Source organism: Malania oleifera, chromosome 10 (assembly GCF_029873635.1).
Source record: "Malania oleifera isolate guangnan ecotype guangnan chromosome 10, ASM2987363v1, whole genome shotgun sequence".
Taxonomy (NCBI): Eukaryota; Viridiplantae; Streptophyta; class Magnoliopsida; order Santalales; family Ximeniaceae; genus Malania; species Malania oleifera.
In genome coordinates, this window is record NC_080426.1 from 17584001 (window position 1) to 17606669 (window position 22669).

General features: G+C 38.9%; 1 protein-coding gene across 10 annotated transcripts in view; it reads left to right on the forward strand.

The window, feature by feature from the left end:
- The first annotated feature begins 2879 nt into the window (after positions 1-2879).
- Positions 2880-22669, forward strand: part of LOC131165449 (NAC domain-containing protein 78-like) — a 65616-nt gene continuing 45826 nt past the window's right edge. For 9 of the 10 annotated variants that reach the window (XR_009139569.1, XR_009139567.1, XR_009139566.1 and 6 more), the window contains exons 1-3: positions 2886-3162; positions 3264-3541; positions 3659-3847. Coding sequence is in view for 2 of the 10 variants with exons in the window: in XM_058123286.1 (XP_057979269.1) it covers positions 2997-3162; positions 3264-3541; positions 3659-3847 (633 nt within the window). In the remaining 8 variants the exon portion in view is untranslated. Of the gene's footprint in view, positions 3163-3263; positions 3542-3658; positions 3848-22669 lie in introns of all 10 variants that reach the window. The other variant, XM_058123288.1, reaches the window with a different exon arrangement.

A 22669-nucleotide genomic window follows, 5' to 3' on the forward strand; every position in this document is an offset into this window, starting at 1 on the left:
CAGAAAAATCGTAACCTATACAAGAAAAGGTTTCTAGTAAGAAGCCATGGAAATGGGAGAAGGAGGACACTAAAGTAATCAGAATCCTCAAAAAGGAGATTCAAGATCTTCCAAGATTGGAATACCCGGATGGGACTAAATCATAAATTATCCTAGAAACGGATGCATCCAATATAGCATGGGGATGTGTTTTAAAAATCAGAAAGATTGATAAAACAGAACATCTTAGTAGATATTGGAGTTGATGTTTTAGTAGTGCACAACTAAATTTTCCAATATACGAGAAAGAACTTCTTGCTATAGTCAAAAGCATTCATAGTAATGAATTGTTTCTAGGAAAACATTTTATTTACAGGATAGATAGTTCCTATGCTAAGAATTTCATGGGAATTAAACTTAGACGATTCATGCAAGCTATATTAGTTAGATGGAGGAATGAATTACAATATTACTCTTTTTTTAGTATAATACATAAAGGGTAAAAAAAATATTAATGCAGATTGTCTAACGAGATATCTCAATGCTTGCAGACTCAATGGCCAGCAGTAGTAGCCCGATTAGATGCATTCTTTGTCAACAAATCCATAAACCAGCAGACTGTCTGGTTGTAAAGTTTGTTGAAGAAAAGAAGTATCTTCCTTCATCTTTCAAGAGGGAAGAAAGGAGAAAGGGAAGAGGCAGTAGGCCAATCCCAGTTCGTGAAGCAGAAAGCAGAACTACAGGAAACAGTAAATCAATTCACAAAGTTGCAAAAAGCAGCAAGGAGGTGAAGAAAGATAAAAGTTATATTCAATGTTTTATCTGCATCTAGTATGGACATTACAGTACGCAATGTTCCAAGAACCTTGAAGTTAGAAAGACTAAAAGGAAGGAAGTCGTGGCAATTAGAGAAAAACAGGAATATAATTTAAACAATGAAGATGAAGACTACTTAAAAACTAGCAAGGTTAAAGAAGTAGATCTGTGTATTGAAGACTTTCTGGGAAGGACTTCAGAAATTTCAAATTATAAGAAAAGATCATTAAAAGGATTACTAAAGGAACTAGTAAGTCCAGCAAATGATGAATTCTCTATCAGATTTAAGGAGGTAGTTGAAATAATTGAAGAATTTGAGGCAATTGTTTCAGATAACTACAAAATTAACAAGGAAAATATTGATGCTCTTATTCACCAACATATTAAGGTAAAGGTAAAAATTGATATAACACTCAAAAAATATAAATTTACTACCAGAGCAAGAATAGGAATTTCGGAGTACCCGAAATTAAAACAGTATTGGATGAAAAGTGGACTGTGTATTCCAAAATTGCACATTCTTATAAACATCAACCCTGAGAAGCTAATGGCAGTACAGAAAGCTCTTAAGACCAGAGAAGTCCAATTATTTGGGTTTAGTAAAACATGACAAACCTTTAATTTTCTTCCAGCATCGGTAAAGCATATACTTAATTTCACTAATCCAGTAAGGTTATAGTGGATGGGGCACATAGAACTAATAGAATTAAAGACAAGGAAGGTACTATTTTGGAACCTTTTTCCAGAGGACTGGAAGGATGGACAGGTTTCAAACTTCAAAGAAGAAGAACCAAATTGAGAAGATTTCTAAAAACACACAAAGTTTTATGAATTAGTTCAAAATTTGTGGGAAATTTATTTTCTTGAAGCGAGATCTGCATTAGATTGTGTTATGTTTGCAGATTATGAAACCCTTATTGTAGATGAAGGAAAGTACCTCCAACATTTTGAAGAGGCTAATTTATAAGAATTTGTTATTGAGGCAAACAAAGTAGTCGGCCAGATCAGAAATTGGGAGTGTCATCTTCTATCAACACAAGCCATGAAAAGTGATCTCTAGTTAGTGATAGCAGAGCTTGCTAGAAAAGATGATGATATCATCGAAGCCTTAAAAGATCTTTGAAGATAGTCAGGATCTTTGCTAGATGTACAGTCCTGATGATAATCCAAAATTTCATCATATTGCAGGCCAGACTGATCAGACTAATCGATAGGGTCATATCAGACACTCATCTAGAACTATGTTATATCCCAGACTTTATCGAAAGGATGATTTGACAAGTCATATAAGCTTTTATTAAAGTAGATTCCACTTATTTTGTTTTTTTGCAAAATGAGTCAACAAGTTTTGATATGCTGTCCTTTTGCTTTTATTTTTCTTTTTTAAAGTAGCTTTTACTTTATTAAAGAATGAATCTTTGTTCTTTACTTTTGCTTTGTGTCCATTCAAGGAGAAAACGATGTTATGCTTATCCTTTGAAGTAGTCTATATAATGGGATCTCTAGCCCACTGTTTGGGGAGGAAAAATAGAGAGTTAATAAAAATTATCAGTTTGTTCAGAAACATCTCTATCTCTAAATATTTTCTTTTCTAAATAAAACATTGGTTGCGTGGGTTGAAGTCCTATCTCACCAGATAGAACTTGATGGAGAGGCGTAGAGGCACCACATAGGCACTAGCATAACAGTGAGATTGGAAGATTACCTTTTACAACTTTGTGGAGGTCCAGAGAAGAGAATAAAGAATAACCCCCTTTCATAACAATTTAATTAGTCGAATCATTTTAATTTAATAGAAATTAAGAGCATCAAGAGAAATTGGTATATGAGGGACTATAAACAAAATTTATCTTTAACAAATCCATTTAATGCACGCTAAGTGTGAAAATAATTTGTCATATTATTTAAAAGTTAAAATTTATATATTTTTCAAAAATTAATTAATTTAATAAAATAAAGTAATTAGTTTATAGGGCTTAATATTTTGAACAATCCAGTCAGCATAATGTACCAAAAAACTGTAGCGAAATTTCATTGGTGGAGGGACGCGTGTCAAAATCCACAGAGCCCGATCACGCTGTAAATATCCTCCTCCGAAGTTGTCAGATTACTGCCCCTCTCGCTCCCCCTCTCCCCCCGACTCCCCTGCCATTGATTGAATTCAACTCTCGTCACCTCTGGAATTCCCGATCGATCCATCGATGGGCCGCGGCTCGGCAGCCTCGCTCGCCCCGGGTTTCCGATTTCACCCCACCGACGAAGAACTCCTCAGCTACTACCTCATGCGCAAGGTCTCGGGCAAGTCCTTTCGCTTTGAGGCCGTCTCCGAGATCGACATCTACAAATCCGAACCTTGGGATCTCCCAGGTTTCTCGTTCGGTCTTTTTTTTTCCTCGAAATATCTCCTTCTCCTTCTCGATCTTATCTGTCTCCGAAATTTGTGTTCTTGGTATTTGTTTTACGTCCAGACAAGTCAAAGCTGAAGAGCAGGGACTTGGAGTGGTACTTTTTCAGTGCGCTGGACAGGAAGTACGGCAATGGGTCGAGGACTAACCGAGCTACGGAGAGGGGGTACTGGAAGACCACCGGCAAGGACCGGCCAGTCAGCCACGGTGCCGACACCGTCGGAATGAAGAAGACTCTTGTTTATTATATAGGACGCGCCCCGCGAGGTGAGCGGACAAACTGGGTCATGCATGAGTACAGACTTCTTGATGAAGAACTACAGAGAACCGGAGTGCCTCAGGTGAATATCTTCCTAAAAAAATCAGGATTTTTCTTTGGCAGACAAATAAAATTAGTTATTTTGGAATTTTGTGTTTATGGGGTTAGTTGTTTATATTGTTGTGTTCTGTACGGGAAGGGTGCATTTGTGGTGTGTAAGATATTTCGAAAGAGTGGTTCCGGGCCAAAGAATGGGGAGCAGTACGGGGCACCATTTGTTGAGGAAGAGTGGGACGATGATAAAGAGGTTTTTATTCCAGGTGAAGACACTCTAGACGAAGTGACGCTTCCTGATGGGGCATATGTTGAAGCAAATGACCTTGACCAGGTTTGTTCTTTATTCGGTTATGTTGGCCAAATGATGTGTCCATCTTTTTTGATAAATTTTTTTTGTCGACCACATTTGCAATTACTGATTTGCTCAGTTGTCTTTTTTTCCTGGAAAAGTAAAGGGAAAAATCTTTAACTATATTGAGTAATAGAATTCAGTGGAAGTACTTAAGGAATCAACCAAAATGCTTGAAGATATTCGGGAATGATTTTACAATAAAAAAATCATGAATGAGTTACATAGAAAAGCCTTCATTGGAGATGAATGATACATGAATAAAGATTCAAGAATATCAATTATTTGTAAATTTAGATATGATGGGAAAGTCTGCATGAGTGTTCATGTGGAAGCTAGTCAAAATAGAATAGTAAATTTGCTGCTAGGTTAATATACTGCTATAATAGCTTAGTTTTGCATGACTTTACATGCGAAACACCTCATCATATTTAAAATTTTGTACAGTAGATGTAATTTTTGTTAGGCAAGTAAAATACATGAGAATAAATTAGTTTTGTACATAGACCAATCCAAATTTTGGGAATAAACTTTAAATCAGACAGCTGCTTCCTCTTCGATTCAAAATTTGCTGTTTTGAGCGAAAATGCCTGTGCCACAGTCTACATGGTTATGTTTGAAGCACAATTACTCTTAACATCAATTTTTTATTAGTAAAGAAAAGTTTATTAAAACTCCACCTGTGATGTACTTAATGTCATAATCTTTTCATACATAGTCGGTTTCAAGTTTGCGTAAAGGAGGGGGGTTGCATTAGGTAGTTGACAGTTAGCGTAAAATTTGTCAGATCACTATGGTATGAATCCTTATTGAATATTCAGTGGAACATCCCTTGGGAGCAATGCGTTGCACTTATATCATGCATGTTTAGTGAGTGTGGGTAAAGTCATTGCCTCAAAGCAACTCGCCATATCGGCACCCTGTGTCATTTGCCGACTATTTTCACACCTTTGTGAAAGGACCGTGCGGCGCTAGTTAAAGTACTTTTGCTTAACTAGCCAGCCTATCGTTTACCAACATTGATCCACGAAACACTTTCATTAACATTCATTCAAAATAGCAGCGGAAATAGTAATCAATTCATGAAAGCAGTGGCAAGCTAGCAGTAAAAATTGAAGCAAATGTAATTCATTAACAACACCTCCGTTGACCTTGTGTGTTTAGCGAGGGAGGCAAGTAGACTAAACACGTTGACAATAGCTAGTGAGTTTTACCATGACTGATGAACACTCATCCTCTCCTAAAGAGCTTTTTAAGCAATTCTCACTTTGACACTAGGAAACATCAAAGTGACCGAGGAGTCATACTGCCTTATTTGGCATATAATGAAATAAATACTGAAAAATAACCCTACACTAGTATTTACATGATGAAAACTTATCCTGAGCACACGAGACAAGCGGTCACATGCAAGCATAATGTCCTGAACAAGCTTAACTCGTGACACCCTGGTATGTGTCAAATATGTGAGGTTGCCCACATCATTCTGGATGTGGACGGGTAAAAAAGTTAGTTCAAGATGTTAGAATTAGATTAACAACTTTTAGGGACACTTACGGGTAAAAATATGGAAATTGTGGACACAATGAATAGAAAAGTTAATATAATTTGCCTCAGGAAACTAAGTGGGTGGGGGAGAAAGTTAGAGAAATTGATAAATTAGGATTTAAACTTTGGTACATTGGAAAAGGAAAACATAAAAATGGAGTAGGAATTATTGTAGACAAAACTTAAAAGATAGCATTGTAGGGGATAGAATTATAAAAATCAAGATGGTCTTAGTCCGAGAGATAATAAATATCATTAGTGCTTATGCTCCTCAAGTAGGCTTAGCAAAAGATCTTAAAGAGACAATTTTGGGAAGACATGGATAGTATTATACAAGGATACAAGAGATTGAGAAAATATTTATAGGAGCAGATTTGAATGGACATTTTGAAAGGGATAATAAAGATTATTAGAGGATATGGATATGGAGACAAAAATGAGCCTAGAGAGTTGATCTTAGACTTTGCTCCGTCATATGATTTTATTACAATGAATACTTACTTTAAGAAGAGAGAAGAACACTTAATAACCTTAAAAAATGGACAAAATAAAAGTCAAATGGATTTTTTCTTAATTAGGAGGGTAGATTGTTTATCATGTAAGGATTGTAAAGTTATTTGAAGTGAAAACTTAACCACACAACATATAGTTTTAGTGTTAGATATATGCATTAAAAAATGGAAGAGAAAAGATAAAATAAATCAGTGTAAGAGAACTATATGGTGGAACCTAAAGGGAGAAAATATAATAAAATTTAAAGGTAAAATGATCAATGATGGTGATTGGACTATAGAGGATGGTGTAGATAACAAACACTCTTTGGAGTAGGATAGCTAGCTCTATTGAAAAGACAGCAAAAACGATTTTAGTTGAATCAAGAGGGAGATTCTCGAAGAGTAAAGAGTGTTGATGGTTGGATTAAGATGTCCAAAAATCCGTAAAGACAAAAAAGAATTTGATATAAAACATGACTAAAATGTAGAAACATGGATAAATTTGAAAAGTATAAAGAGGCGAGAAAGATGTAAAAAGAGGCCATTAGTGAAGCTAAAGATAGATGATTTAATAATTTGTATGATAGATTAGGTACAAAAGAAGGGGAAAGAGATATATTTAGATTTATTGGAGCTAAAGAAAGAAAAAGTAAGGACTTGGGTAATGGAAAATGTATAAAAAGTGTGAATTGTATTGTCATGGTTAAGGAAGAAGACATAAAAGAAAGATGGTGAAGTTACTTTAGTAAGCGATTAAATGAAAATAAAATAGAATGCTTAAACTTATAGTTGACCAATGAGGAAAAAACTAAAAATATGAGATTTATTGGCAAGATTAGAGTTAATGAAGTTAAGTTTTGCACTAAAAAAGATGAAAAATGGAAAAGCTAGGGGACCGGATAACATCTCAATTGAAGTTTGGAAATGCTTAGGTGATAATGAAATTATATGGTTAACTAATTTATTTAATGCAATTATAAAAATTAAGAAAATACTGGATGAATGGAAGATAAATACTTTAATATCTATACACTAAAATAAAGGAGATATTCAAAATTGTAATAACTATTGTGGAATTAAACTTATGAGTCATATAATGAATTTGTGGGAAAGGGTAGTTGAACAAAGATTAAGGTTAGAAACAAAGGTCTTAGAAAATCAATTTGGTTTTATGTCTAAAAGATCTACTACAGAAGCTATATGTATTTTAATAAGATTAAGGGAAAAGTTTTGGAAAAAGAAGAGGGATTTGCATATCGTATTTATTGACTTAGAGAAAGCGTATGATAGGGTACCTAAGGAAGTTCCGTGGTGGGTTTTAAAAAAAAAGGATGTACGTAGTTGGTATACTAATTTCATTAAGGATATGTACGAGTGTAAGGATTATAGGTGGAGAGACTAGAGAATTTTCAATCACAATAGGTGTATGTCAAAGATCTACTTTGAGCCCTTATCTTTTTGCTTTAGTGATAAATCGACTGACTAGGAGTATCTAAAATGAGATTTCATGGTGCATGTTGTTAATAGATGATATTGTATTGATTGATGAAATTAAGGGTGGAATAGAGGCTAAGTTAGAAGTATGGAGATTAACTTTAGAATTTAGAAGCTTTAGGATAAGTAGAAAAAAGATAGAATATATGAAATGTAATTTTAGTAATAATAGGAGGAATATTGGTGACAAACTTAAACTTGATGATGAAGAAATAAATAACATTTGTAGATTTTGATAGCTTGGATCTATTATGCAAGTTGAAGGAGAAAGTGAACAAGATGTAATGCATAAAGTAAAAGTAGGTAGGGTAAAATGGAGAAGTGTTTCAAGTGTGCTTTGTGATCATAGAATACTTTTAAAATTAAAAGGGAAGTTTTAGAAGACAGCTATAAAACTGAATATGCTATATGGATTAGAATATCGGGCAACTGAGAAACAATATGTCCAAAAAGTAAAAGTTGCTGAGATAGGAATGCTTAGATGGATGAGTGGTATAACATTGTAAGATAAATTAAAAAATAAACATATTTGCTATAAGTTAGGCGTAACTCTTGTAGAAGATAAGATAGGGGAGGGATGACTTAGATGGTTTGGACACTTGGAACGTACGTCACATAGTGTACCAGTGAGGAAAAGTGAGTTAATTATTGTGAGGGGTAGTAGAAGGGGCAGTGGTAGACCTAAAATAACTTGAAATGAGATAATAAGGATTTAATAGCTCTGAATTTGTTGAAAGAAATTGTCCATAATTGCTAAATTGATGGAAAAGGATTCATGTAGCCGACCTCACCTAGTGGGAATTGAGGCTTAGTTTTGTTGTGTTGTTGAAAGAAGAGTTTATTAAAGGGCATCGAGAGGATGCCGTTCAAGTGCAAACAAACAAAAAGATCCCTCTGTTCCCACAGGCTGTCAACAAAGTCAAGAATTACAAGAGAATCATTCAAATGATCTTGAAAATTTTAGGAAAACTTTTTTTCTCATTTTGTTGGTCTTTCAAGGGGCACCTAGTCTTTTGTATTAATGGCTAAAATTGATTATACTGATTTTACTGGCTCTTGCAATTAAACCATATAGTTGGGGCAGCATAACTTTTTGGAGCTATTTTCCCTTTATTTTACTTGGATATATGATTATGTCTGTACTGGAGGTTGACTTGTACATATCTCTATCAAGCAATTAACTTTTATAATCAACTAAATTTTATGCTATTTTGGACATATTTATTTGATTTGTCGTAGTGCTTGAGCTTAAGTTCATCTAATAGAGGAGACAATTTACAAACACTATGGCTTGGATTATTAACTTGCCTAGAATGATGTTGCAGCATGCATGTAACAAAGATGTATCGGAGAGTTTTAATTGTGTAAAGTATCAAAAATGAAACAAGGAATTCTTTTCAATTGATTTTTGGATTCAAATCTTTAAGCTGATGCTGAAATCTAATGGAGCTCTTATCATCACGCTAATGCGAGAGCTGAAATTTCATGGAGGGACACCCAAGTTGCTTTCGGAAATGTCTTTTGGAGAAATGCTGATGTCTGGGCTCCATGGAAAATGCCTCCTAATATTCATAATGCTACATCATAAGTCCCCAAAATTAGGGATGTGGAGCACACACTACGTGTGTGTGTGTGTGCGCGTGTCCGCAGCTAGTGTAATGTTATTATAACATGATGTAATATTATTTTGGGGCAAAGACTCATGTGATGGTGCTGCTCTCTTGCAAAAAACCCTCTCTTTGCACATCTCACTGGTGCTTGAAATCATGTTGCTAGTACGAACTGATGGTGGGGGTTTGTTCAATACAGATCGAATGGGAAGTCCTTCGATCTAAGATTGGATAAGATAGGCAAGGTAGGAGTTTTGTTTGTCCTTGAGAAGATTGTAAGTGCAATTGGTGGGTACGTCTCTTTTTAGCTGCAGCTTGTGGCTTTCTCAGGTATTCTCGTCTCACGAATGTAGGTTGTGCAAGGGATTTTGAAGAGTCTGAATGGGATATGTCGATTGTTGGATGGGGATTCATGCGACTAAGACAGGGAAGTTCATGAAAATAGGACATGGATGGAGGGGTAAAAGATATTCCATTTTTGTTCCTGAAGGGCTGAAAGGGGATGGATCGTTGGGACTCGGGGATGTGTTTGTTGCTTTGGAGTGCTCTTGTCGGTTTGGATTTAGTATAGCAGATAATAAGAACGATAATTGTTCATGGAGTTAGATTGTTTCAAGTAGCTCAAGTGATGATGGAGGTTGTTCAATCCCTATGGATGCGCAGGAGGGGGTCTGTGCTTGCTGCGGAGGAAGAGTGAACGAGAGGTTCATTTCATCAGCTTCGCACAACCAATTAACACCGGATAGCATCAACATCTAGGATATTTTCATCATTAACCCAAGAAAGTATCTTTTGGGCGGATAGGTTCTTCCTTCTCTGGGATCCATTCATCATCTGAAGCTACTTCCGGCACCAATATTGGATCATAATTTTGTCTTCGTCCTATGGCTCTTTCCCTTAGTTTGGTGTTGTGCTTGACGTAAACTAAAGCATTCAATCTCTTGTGGTCTAATCTATTCCTCTTTTTCGTATGAATCTACAATTGAGTTTAAGCCATTTAAATTTTTAGATATTAGAAGATATTTTCATATTTGAGTGAAACCATAATAACATGGCATTTGTAAGAAGTAAGGACTAAGAACCTACTCAAATGTGCTCCAATTCCTCTCTCATCCACTAGCACTACATGTTAGGCTAAGAATTCGAATAGCAAAGTTCATCAATTTTGGGGTCTTTGTCCCAAAATGCTTCCACCAATTAGCTACAAATAAAAAAGAACATGTTTAACTTCCAAGTTATAAGAAGAAACAAGGATAGATTACTACTAATTAACTAATTTTTACTGAAATATTATTTTTACCCGGGCTTCTCAACATTTTGGAGTCAACAATCACTCAAGTCCCAAAATCCCCTTGTGCATTATCGAACAAATTCAAATGGATGTCTAGAGCTAGCCTCTCCTCATATGTCAACATTCTATTCATGCATTCAAATAGTCTTTTCTTCCCTTCTTCACAATTAGAGAAGTTCTCCTTATAATGCAAATGGGGATTTAAATAATATCCTGCAGCATGTAAAGGGTGATGAAGTTGTGAAGTCCATCTATCATCTATTTTTCACCAAATGGATCCATACTTATTCTCATTTCTAGAAAAAATTACTGCAATTTTTTTCTTCACCGAATCCATCATCTCATAGAGAAACCCCATGGCTGGTCTTTCCTCAGAATCATCTTCCCTTAGAACACACACAAGAGGGACAACACTCTTGATAACATACGCCACGTGAGGCAAAAAATGTTGGTCAAGTAAAACTATTGAGGGACTCCTTATACCTTCATGCTTTTTTGCATATGAAGAAGTGCACCACATCTCTGAAAAGAACATAGATTGAAGGCCTCGCTTTTGTTTGTAAAGCTCTGAAGTGTCAAAAATGCAGTAGCAAAACGCGTCACTGCAGGGTGGATGAGTTCTTTGTTGTTGGTGAAATGCTTCCTCATCATTGCAAGTACATAGGAATGATTATAAATAAATTTCACAACTTGCTTAGCCTTTACGATTGTGCTTGCATGGATCTTCAATTTTGTAATATCCTTCAACATGAGATCCAAACAATGTGCAGCACATGGAGTCTAATAGAGCTTCTCGCTCTTTTCCGTAAGCTTTTTTCCACCATTTATCATGTTCTTCGCATTATCAGTTATCGCTTGCACAACATTCTCCTCACCAACTTCCTCAACCACCTCATTCATATACTTAAAGATCAAATCACCATTTTTTATAGAATCATAAGCATCAATGGATTTTAAAAGCCATGTACCAGCAGGACTATTCACAAGGAAATTAATCAAGAGACCCATCAGTCCATTCATCAACCATGATAGAACATCCATATTCCTTCCAAGTTTTTTTGTGGTCTTTCAACATGCCATCAATGTCTTTCACTCATATTTAAGGATCCATGTCCTCATCTCATGCATAGATGGAGGCTTGAAACGTGGCCCATAATTAGCAATCCCATCCACCATAACATGCTAATATACGTCATCCATCAAATTAAATGGTAAAGCATTGTCGAACACTCAACGGCCAACTTTCCTACACACTTCATTTCTTTCTTCCTTTTTCCATTTTGAGTTTAGAATGGATTGTTTGGCTTGTTAAAATGAAAACTTATGTATTGGACCTCTAGCCCTAGGAATATGGCCACTCCCACTATTCTGCTGCTCAATATCTCCAATGGAGACATAGCACTCTGAGTCCCTCTTCCTGGACCCACCCCAATCTTTTCAAGAACTTTATTTCTTTCACCCTTCTCTTCTTGGTATTTTTCAAGAGCAATCTTGCACTCATCACTCACATTTTGAGGGGCTTTTGGGCAAGGTTTCATTCCCTTCCTTGTACCAGCCAAATGATGTTTAAATCTTGTGACAGTCCCACTGCAACGGTGATCACAAAATTTGCATCTAAAATATTTTTTTCCGTCAACTTCTTTTATCTATTTCCAAACAAAATCTTTTTTCAGCCTCTTGGAATCAGCTTCAGACATGTTTCAATAGGTGTAGCAAGAACTTAAAATTGAAAAATGAAAATTGAAATCTGAAACAAACACCTCAGATCAAAGCTTGGAAGGGACCCTCAACTCGTGGGGCAGAGCTGAGAAGCTTGAAGGAATCGTCGGAGATGGACGAGGAGCTTGGATGAATCGTTGGAGGCAGTCATCGAGTCGTTGGAGAGGGAGAAGAAGCTTCGCCGAGAGAGGAATAGTCGAGAGAGGAATTGTTGAGCGATGTGAAGCTTCGTCAGAGAAATCATCGAGAGAGGAGAAGATGGGAGGCTTCGAAGAGAGAGTAGTGACTTTGTTGAGGCTTCGAAGAGAGAGTAGAGGCTTCGTCAAGGCTTTGTCAAGAGAGCAGAGGAGAAGAAGCTTGCGGGAGAGAGAGGGAGGAAAGGGTTTCAGGTGCGTTCTGGGTTCTGGCTTTTTAAATATTGTTTTAAGCCAAGAATCCCGAAAGGCATACGCCTTGCATCTGAGACGTAAAAAGGCGATCTTTTTTTACTGAGGCGTATGCCTTCTCACCTGAGGCGCACGCCTTTGTGGACTAACGCATTTTCACTTATGCCTTGGTGCGTTTTAGGCCAAAATCGCCTCAAGGCGCGCCTCAATTACGCCTTTCAAATCACTAGCTTGTATGACAATGAAAATGTTTTGTGGGTGAATTGTGGCAAACGGTAGGCTGACTAGTTAAACATGAGGGCTTTAGCTAGCACCGCATAGTACATTCACATAGGTGTGAAATATTTGGCCTATGACACTTGGTTTTAAAGCTCAGTTAGTTGCTACGTGAATTCAGTTGCCATCGTTTTAGAATTGGTAAAGCTTTGGTAAATGACCATGCCAATCAATGCTGAGAGAACTAGTGTGCTGGAAGCACATGTTGAGACGGTAGCCAACAATGTGGCCATAGAGATCGCTTGACTAACAAAATGTGTTGATGAATTGGAGGGATCACAAAAGCATCAACGGAGTTCGATGGTGGAAATGTTTGAGGACTTTCACCACATTGTGGAAACCTTGCAAGCTCAGATAGATGATTTGAGTGCAAAGGTGATTGTGATGCTTCTTGCTATGGGAAACTCTTAACACTCCGGGGTTTGGCAAGACCAAGGTACCATAACCTAGGACGTATGGGGGTGCCCATGTTGCCAAGGAGTTGAAGAATTTCTTGTTTGATATGGAGCAGTACTTTTGCGCTTTGGGGACGGACTCATAACAGGTGAAAGTGGATACTGCAACTATGTACTTGGTTGGTGATGCCAAATTGTGGTGGTGTACGAAGTACAATGAAATTGAAAATGAACGCTGTGTAGTGTATTGTTGGGTAGACTTGAAAAGGGAACTTGAGACCCAATTCTTTCCTTAGAATGTTAGAACAAGGAAGAAACTGAGAGACCTCAAGCATATTGGGTCAATTAGGGAATACGTGAAATAATTTTTTGCTTTGATGTTGGATATCATGGGGAAGGGGAGCTTAGGCGCAACGGTAAGGTTGTCGTTGTGTGACCTGGAGGTCACGTGTTCGAGACGTGGAAATAGCCTCTTGCAAAAATGTAAGGTAAGGTTGCGTACTATAGACCCATTGTGGTCCGCCCTTCCCCGAACCCCGCTTACATGGGAGCCCGAACTACCCTTTATGTTGGATATCAGGGACATGTCGGAAAAAGACAAGCTGTTCTACTTTCTTGAGGGGTTGAAATCGTGGGCTAGAACAGAACTTCATAGGCAAAGAATTCAAGACTTGTCTATCGCACAAGCTGCTGCGGAACGCTTGACTGACTACGTTGGTGATAATACCGCTTCGTCCAAAGAGTTTAGCATAGGGGGAAACAACGGAAAGTCTTTCAAGAAGGGCAAACCCAAAAGTAGGGGAGCCGATTATAAGACATGAACTTCAAAAGAAGCTTTATTGTTTCTAGGGTTCAACACACCCACTAGATTGAGTATAATTTCATGTTACTTGTGTTGAGGCCCTCACAGAGTTGTTGAGCGCCCTCACAAGGCATCACTCAATGCCTTATAAGCTTCCACTGCGGGGCGGGTAGTGGAAAGTGATGGGGAAGAACAGGATACCCAGAGGACGGGTGCAATGCGGCTTGTGAACGCATTGGAAAACCATGTGAAAGCACCGAAAGTTACACAAGCGAAAGGACTAATGTTTGTGGACTTGAGGATCAATGGGAAGAGTACCCGTGCTATGGTTGATATCGAGGTTACCCATAATTTTGTTTCACAAGCAGAAGCATGGAGACTCAACTTATCCTTAGAGAAGGATTTAGGATGCATGAAAGCGGTGAATTTTGTAGCCCAGCCCACTCTGGGAGTAGCCAAGCAAGTGACTGTGAAGCTTGGACAGTGGGCAGGTCATGCAAATTTCATAGCGGTGTCGTTGGCTGACTTCCAAGACATTTTGGGATTGGAATTCCTAAGGGAGACTAAGCCAGTTCCGATGCCTTTTGTTGGTTCCTTGTGTCTAATGGGAGATTACCCTTGCATGGTGCAAGTCGTTGCAAAGAAAGGAGATGATGAGAAGTTCCTTTCAGTCATGCAACTCAAGAAGGGGTTGAGAAGCGGTGAGCGGACATATCTAGCCACGGTGGTGGTAGATGAAGAAGTAAGCCAAATTCTAGTGCCTACGACCATCCAAGCTCTGTTTGGATGAGTACAAGGAGGTGATGCTGAATAAGCTACCTTATAACTTGCCTCCACAACGGGGTGTGAAGCATGAGATCGAGTTGTTGTTAGGAATGAAACCGCCTGCTAAGGGGCCATATCTGTGGAGACCGCAAAATTTAATTTATGAAAATAATAAAGGAAAAGAGAAAGGAAAAGAAAAGAAGAAGGAAGAGAAAAGTTAAGGTGGAAACAGCATGGAATCGTCGATGAACTTGTATCTCTTGTTGACGAGCGTCCTTCATTGGTTCATTGACGAATCATTTGTATTCGTCGATGAGAAAGTACCGAGAGTCAGGGAATTTAAGAGAATTTAAGATTCGTCGACGAACCAGCTTCTCTTGTTGACGAGTGTTCTTCATTGTCTCGTCGACGAATCACCTAAACTTGTCGACGAACGCTGGCCTATAAATAGGCACTCCGTCATTTTCCAGCAAAAATTTCTCTCCCTCACTCTCTCTCTAGGGCTTTGGTCCTCTCTCTCTTTCTCTCTCTCTTTTCAATTCTTGCTCCGTTTAAGCCCGTTTTGACGATCAGGAACCATCATGAGGTTTGCAGGGTGATTCTCTACAAAGTAATTGGAGCGAATTGTTGATTTGGGGTTCTGGGGCACTATCCCAAAACCAGGGTAAGTAAGATTCTTTAGGGTTTAATTGTTAAATTGGAGCATATGGGGCCTCGGATGTGCTAAATGACAAATAATTTTGGGACTGAGTTGATTAATTTGGGGAAAATGTAATTTAGGGTTTTGAGCTTCGAACGCTGTGGGGCGTGGATTTAGGGTTGTTAGCAGGCCTTTCAGTAAGCCAGGTAAGTGGAATAAATTATAACAGTTATTTTTGAGAACTATAGGTTGAGTAAATATGTGAAAATGAAATTAAGATATTTTCCCTGTGATTATTGTATTGAGAATATCGGATGAAATTGTGTGGCATGAGGAATGTGAAAAATATTTTATACTGGGATTGTGATAAAATGGAATAATTATGTATATGTCTTGTAATGGGAAGAAATGAGAATATGGAATATATTGATATGTTGATATCGAAATGAAAAGAAATGAAAAGAAAGAAAGAAAGATATGCTTTATAGAAATGACGAGGCATGATATGCAGAAATGGTTTTACTGGGAAATGATAAAATATGAAAAACAGATATGTTTTATAATGTTATGATAAAATGTGAGATATAGATGTGTTTACTTGAAACGAAGATATACGTGATATAAAATACGTTTGTATAGAGATATTTCATACTGAAATATTGAATTGAGTTGTATACTGATATGAGATGAAATGAGTAATGATATGATGAGAATGAATTAGAAAATGATGAGAATATTATTGATGTGATGAAATATACCAACATATTGAAATGTGAGTACTGTAATGTGAATATTGCAATGTGAATACTGAATTGTGAATATTGAAATGTGTATATGGAAATGTGAAAATGAGAATCTGGATGGACTAAAGTATTTTTGAAAGCACGGTACCGTTGCTAGTGGGATGATAAGTGCAACTACACGGTTTCGTGGAGAGTGTAGCGTGACAGTTGATTGTGCCAGTGAGAAGGGTAGTTTTGCCATATGGCGTCCGAATCAGGAGTGGGTAGGCCAATCGTACTATAGACGGGTAGTTTCATTGTTTTGATCTAACCGGGTAGGCCAACCGCGATTTAGATCCAACCTTCGGGCCGCACAACCCTGATCATGGGGGGAAGCATGACGTGGAGAATATCCTCAGGGCAGCCATGAGTTACAGACAACACATGGATGTGATACCGCGGATACTCATGAGTTAGAATGTGAAATGAATATGAGAAATGAAAGAGAGTGAGTTTAATTATATAAATAATTAAGGTGAAGTAAAACTCTCCGCCTGAGGGCTTACTGAGTAAGGTGAGTGCCCTGATAAGTATCAGTTATAGCCGCACCCGAGTTAATTGGGTAAGGTTGCAAACGAAATCAGAGCAGAGGGGCGCTACATGTATGAGCGTGTAATCTCCTCTATCCTCGGGAACTTACGCTGATAAATATTGGTTGCATGTGAATGAGTTTGAGAAATTGAATTAAAGCTTATAAAAGATTATGTTATATATCTATATGAATATGAGTTCATACTTGTATATTTTCTCAGAAGATATAATCATTAAATGAGTGTATTATGATATAAATAAACTTATGTGCCACACACTGTAAATAATTTATTTCGTCTTTCTAAGAGTTGTCTCACCCAAATATTTAAATATTTCAGGGAATCGTAACCGACCAGGAGATAGAGCTCCGAGATAGAAGGGAGCTAGTATCCTGATACACAGGGTAAGTGTTTTGTGTTGGGGATGTGTTTGTGTAATCCCCTAGAGTATGTTATGGATTTTTGGGATGTGTATGGATGTATAGAACTCTGGTTATTTGTATTCTGGATGGTTTGTAAATATTGACTTCCGGTGTTAGGTTTGTTTGTATGAGATAGACTGATTACCCGGTACCCTATTTCGGGTCGGATTATGTTGATACGGTATCAGAGTTTGTGACGTGACAGATGATTGATGATTTATTGATTATTGTTTTAAAAAAAAATTGTATGAAAAATCAGGACATCACAGTTCGATATCAGAGTCTAGGTTGCTAGATTCTGCAGACTTTAGTAAACAACGGAATACAATACCAGAGTATAGTAATGATTGTGAGGAGAATAGAGATGGGTAGATTGAGATATGAGTCTGTTGTTGTTAAAGGATGAGATTGGAATTTAGGGTTCTGTCTTGCGGCCTGGAGACAGGAGTTTCGTGGTTGTTTTTGTGTTTTTTCTGGGGCGACGACTTTAGGAAAATCATAGTAAACTATCGCCAGTTCTTGTTTCTGAGTGGTAGGATTGAATCTTAAATTGGGATTGAGAATGTTAAGATGAACGGTTACAAAAGAATATTTTATGGGTTTTAGTTTGTTGGATGTATTAGTGGTGTTATGAAGATAAAATTTTAAGACTGTTTTGTATCATTTTCAGGATGGAGCCTAAAAGTAGTAGTGCACATGCTGGAGGTGATGATGCAGGACCTTCTTGTATGGGTGGCGGGGACCTCGATGCAGTGTTACGTAGCGTCACCTAGCAGGTGATGGCAGAGATGGCTAAGAGTTTAGGGGAGCGGAGTTGCACGATTGAGCAGCTCACGCGCATGAAACCCCCGTCGTTCTCTGGAGGGGCCGACCCGTTAGTGACTGAGAATTGAGTCCAAGATATTGAGGATATGTTGGTAGTGCTCCCTTGTACTGAGGAGCAGAAAGTGTCCTTTGCTGCATTCAAGTTAACTGGATAGGCAAAACGCTAGTGGAGATCAGCGAGACTGTTAGAAGAGCAGAGACATGACCTTATAGCAATGACGTGGAGCCGCTTTATGGAAATCTTTTTCGAGCGATACTTCCCCTTTACTAATAGAAGTGCGAAGGTAGTGAAGTTTTTACACTTGATGCAGGGGCATTTGATGGTACAGCAATATGCAACTAGACTTATCGAGTTGTCCCGGTTTGCCCCGTACTTAGTGCTAAATGAGGAAAAGAAGGTGAGGAAATTCGAAGAGGGTTTGAGATAGAGTTTGTACGAGCAGGTTGTGGGCCTTCAGGTGCGGACCTTCTTAGAGCTGGTAGATAAAGCTATAGTGATTGAGACCAGCTTACAGAGAAGTGCTTAGTGCAGAGTTAGAGAAAGAGGCCTACGCCTCCTGATTTTTATGCAGGTTCCAGCCAGGGACCTTGGAGTAGACAAGATAGCAGAGAAGGTCGGAGATAGGAGATGGGAGATCGATTGGTACAGGGCAGACCGATGCCCCCTCTCTATCCCACATGTTATAGGAGACACCTAGGAGAGTGTTGGGTCAGAGAGATGGTTTGTTGTCGATGTCATCAGCATGGCCACATGGCGAGAGACTGCTGAGTACCGCTAGTAAATGCGTCTGCTCCCAGATCGTATTGAGGAGGTTACCAGGCACCTCGAGGCGGTCAGCAAAGTAACGCCGCCCCAGCGCGGGTTTGTGCTATGACACCAAGAGATGCTAAGGTAGCAGGAGATGTTGTGACAGGTATTGTTGCAATTATGTCATATAAAGCAATTGTTTTATTTGATTCAGGGGCGGGCGACTCACTCTTTTATAGCCCGGGAGTTGGTAAAGTTTTGTGGGTTAGAAACTCAGCCGTTAGATGTTAGTTTGTCAGTGACTACGTTGACTGGGGCTATAGGGTTTGGTAAGAAGATACTCAGGAATTGTCCAATCGGTATTCAGGGGAGGTCTTTACCAACTAACTTGGTGGTTTTAGATATGCATGGGTTTGAGGTAATTTTGGGGATGAACTGGCTAGTTGCCCACTATGCTAGTATTGACTGTTATGAGAAAGAGGTAGTGTTTAGACCTCCAGGAGAACAGGAGTATAAATTTGTGGGGTCATGTGTGCGCACCCCACCACAGTTACTATCCGCCATTCAGGCGAGGAGATTGTTGCTTGAGGGTTGTCAGGGATATTTGGCCTGTGTGAAGGCAATGTCAGAAGGGGAGTTGAGGTTGAAGGATATTCTGGTGAGAGATTTTCTTGATGTATTTTCCGAGGATTTGCTGGGACTACCTCTTGATCGTGAGGTAGAGTTTGCTATTGAACTAGTTTTGGGGATAGCCCCGATTTCTAAAGCGCCGTATAGAATGACACTGGTGGAATTGAAAGAATTGAAAGAACAGTTACATGAACTGTTAGATAAGGGGTTTATTCGGCCCACTGTGTCGTCCTGGGGAGCGTCGGTATTATTTGTGAGGAAGAAGGATGAGTCGATGAGAATGTGCATTGACTACAGGAAAATAAATAAAGTGATTGTCAAGAATAAGTACCCGCTTCCCCGCATTGATGATTTGTTTGACCAGCTACAGGGGACACAAACTTTCTTAAAAACAGATCTACGGTCTGGGTACCATCATGTGAAGGTCAGGGCGGAGGATGTTCCAAAGACAGCGTTCAAGGCTCGGTATGGCCACTACGAATTCTTGGTTATGCCGTTTGGATTAACAAATTCTCTTACAGTGTTTATGGATCTGATGAACAGGGTTTTCCACCAGTATTTGGACCAGTTTGTGGTAGTGTTTATTGACGACATACTGGTGTATTCAAAGAGCCTAGAGGAACACAAGGAACATTTGAGGATAGTGCTTCAGGTGCTAAGAGAAAGACAACTGTATGCGAAATTCAAGAAGTGCGAGTTCTGCCTAGGGCAATTTACCTTCCTTGGACACGTGGTATCTAGGGGTGGTATTTCGGTGGATCCGAGTAAGATTGAGGTGGTAGTAGATTGGGCGCGATCTAAGGATTTGCAAGAAATCAAAAGTTTCTTGGGATTGGTTGGGTACTATCGCAGGTTTGTTGAGGGTTTTTCTAAACTGTCAGGCCCACTGACGAGATTGATCAGGAAAGGTGTGAAATTTGAGTGGACTAATAAATGTGAACAGAGCTTCCTAGAATTAAAGTAGCGACTCATCACTGCGCCGGTGTTGACGATTCCTTCAGGAGATGAGGGCTTCGTAATTTATAGTGATGCGTCATATAAAGGGATAAGATGTGTTCTGATGCTAGCAGAGGAGAGTTGTAGCATATGCCTTATGACAACTGAAAGAATATGAGAAGAATTACCCTTCCCATGATTTGGAGTTATCAGCGGTAGTCTATGCACTAAAGATTTGGAGACACTATCTATACGGGGGTAGGTGTGAGATTTTCACTGATCATAAGAGTTTAAAATACTTTTTCACACAGAAAGAATTAAGCATGAGGCAGAGGAGATGATTGGAGCTGATAAAAGATTATGATTGCACCATCAGTTACCACACGGGAAAAGCTAATGTGGTAGCTAATGCTCTGAGTTGGAAATCAGTGGGTTCATCAGTATCTGCAGTGGTGACTCAGCATCTGGTCCAGATGGATTTGGAAAGTCTTGTGGTGGAACTCGTAGAGGGCGATCATCAGACGTTTATTGCCAATCTGGTATTACAGCCGACCCTATTTGGAAGAATTAAAGCTGCTCAGAGGAGTGATGCAGAGTTAGTAAAGCTTATAGATCAAGTATAGAATGGTCAAGAGGCAGAACTCAGTATCTCAGATGATGGGGCTTTGAGGTTCTGTACCCGGTTGTGTGTGCCTGCTGATGCCGAGATTAAGAAAATTATTTTGGAAGAAGCGCACCGATCCGTGTATACTGTACGCCCTGGTAGCACTAAAATGTACAGGGATCTTCGGGAGTCTTTTTGATGGAGCAATATGAAGAAAGAAATTGCGGAATTTGTGAATCAGTGTTTGACATGGCAGTAGGTGAAAGTTGAGCATTAGAGACCGATGGGATCATTGCAACCACTTCACATTCCTGAGTGGAAGTGAGAGTATATAACAATAAATTTTGTCACAGGATTACCGCCGACACTTCATAGACAGGACGCCATTTGGGTAGTCGTAGATCGACTAACAAAGACTGCCCATTTCCTTCCTAGTAAGGTTAACTACTCCATGAGCAGACTGACAGAGTTGTACATTTAAGAGATAGTTAGACTGTATGGTGTGCTAGTGTCTATAGTTTCAGACCGAGACCCACGGTTTGCATCTCGTTTTTGGAGGAGTTTGCAAGGAGCCATAGGTTCTCAGTTGTCGTTTAGCACAACATTTCATCCTCAAACAGATGGGCAGGCGGAGAGGACGATATAGATACTGGAAGATATGCTACGAGCATGTGTGCTAGACTTTGGGGGTAGTTGAATATAATTTTTGCTATTGGTCAAGTTTGCTTAAAATAACAGCTATAAGGCTAGCATTGGAATGACACCGTATGAAGCGTTGTACTGTAGGAGGTGTTGATCCCCATTATGTTGGGATGAGATTGGGGAAAGACAGATTTTGGGGCCAGAGCTGGTACAACAGACTCATGATAAAGTCAGACTCATTGGAGATAGGATCATAACAACACAAAGTCGGCAAAAAAGTTATGTAGACACTTGCCGACGAGAGTTAGAGTTTGACGCTGAAGATCATGTATTTCTGAAAGTGGCACCAATGAAAGGGGTTATGAGATTTGGAAGGAAGGGTAAGCTGCGCTCTAGGTATATTAGACCGTTCAAGATTCTTGAGAGAGTGGGTCAAGTTGCCTACATGTTAGCCTTACCACCGGTCTTGTCTAGAATCCACGATGTATTTCACGTTTCCATGTTAAGGAAATACGTTCTAGATCCCTCCCACGTGATTAGTTATGAGGCACTGGAGCTCGGCGATGCCTTATCTTACGAAGAAGTGCCAGTGTGGGTTCTAGACCGAAAGGAGCAAGAGCTACGTACAAGGAAGATTCCACTGGTAAAAGTGTTATAACGCAATCATGCAGTTGAGGAAGCTTCGTGGGAATTAGAGGAACAGATGCGACAGAGATACCCACACTTATTCAGTGGAACCTAGGGTTGAATTGGGAATAGATTTGTATAGTGTAGGATAGGATAGATAGTGTTTTTAGTTCTAGAATATAAATGGTTTTGGGAGAATTTTGTTTGAATGGTTGTAATCTCCCTGGACTGTAAATGTAACCATGGTATTCCTCCGCCATAAGTTAAGGTAATTAATAAAATTGCAGTGTTTCTCCTTAAGGATGGAAAACGTGATAGATGGCGAATTTCGAGGATGAAATTTTATAAGGAGGGGAGAATGTAGAGATCGCAAAATTTAATTTATGAAAATAATAAAGGAAAAGAGAAAGGTAAAGAAAAGAAGAAGGAAGAGAAAAGTTAAGAGGGGAACAACATGTAATTGTCGACGAACCTGTATCTCTCCTCGACGAGCGTCCTTCATTAGTTCGTCAACGAATCATTTGTATTCGTCGACGAGAAAGTACCGAGAGTCAGAGAATTTCAAAGAATTTAAGATTCGTCGACGAACCAGCTTCTCTCGTCGACGAGTGTTCTTCATTGTCTCGCCGACGAATCAC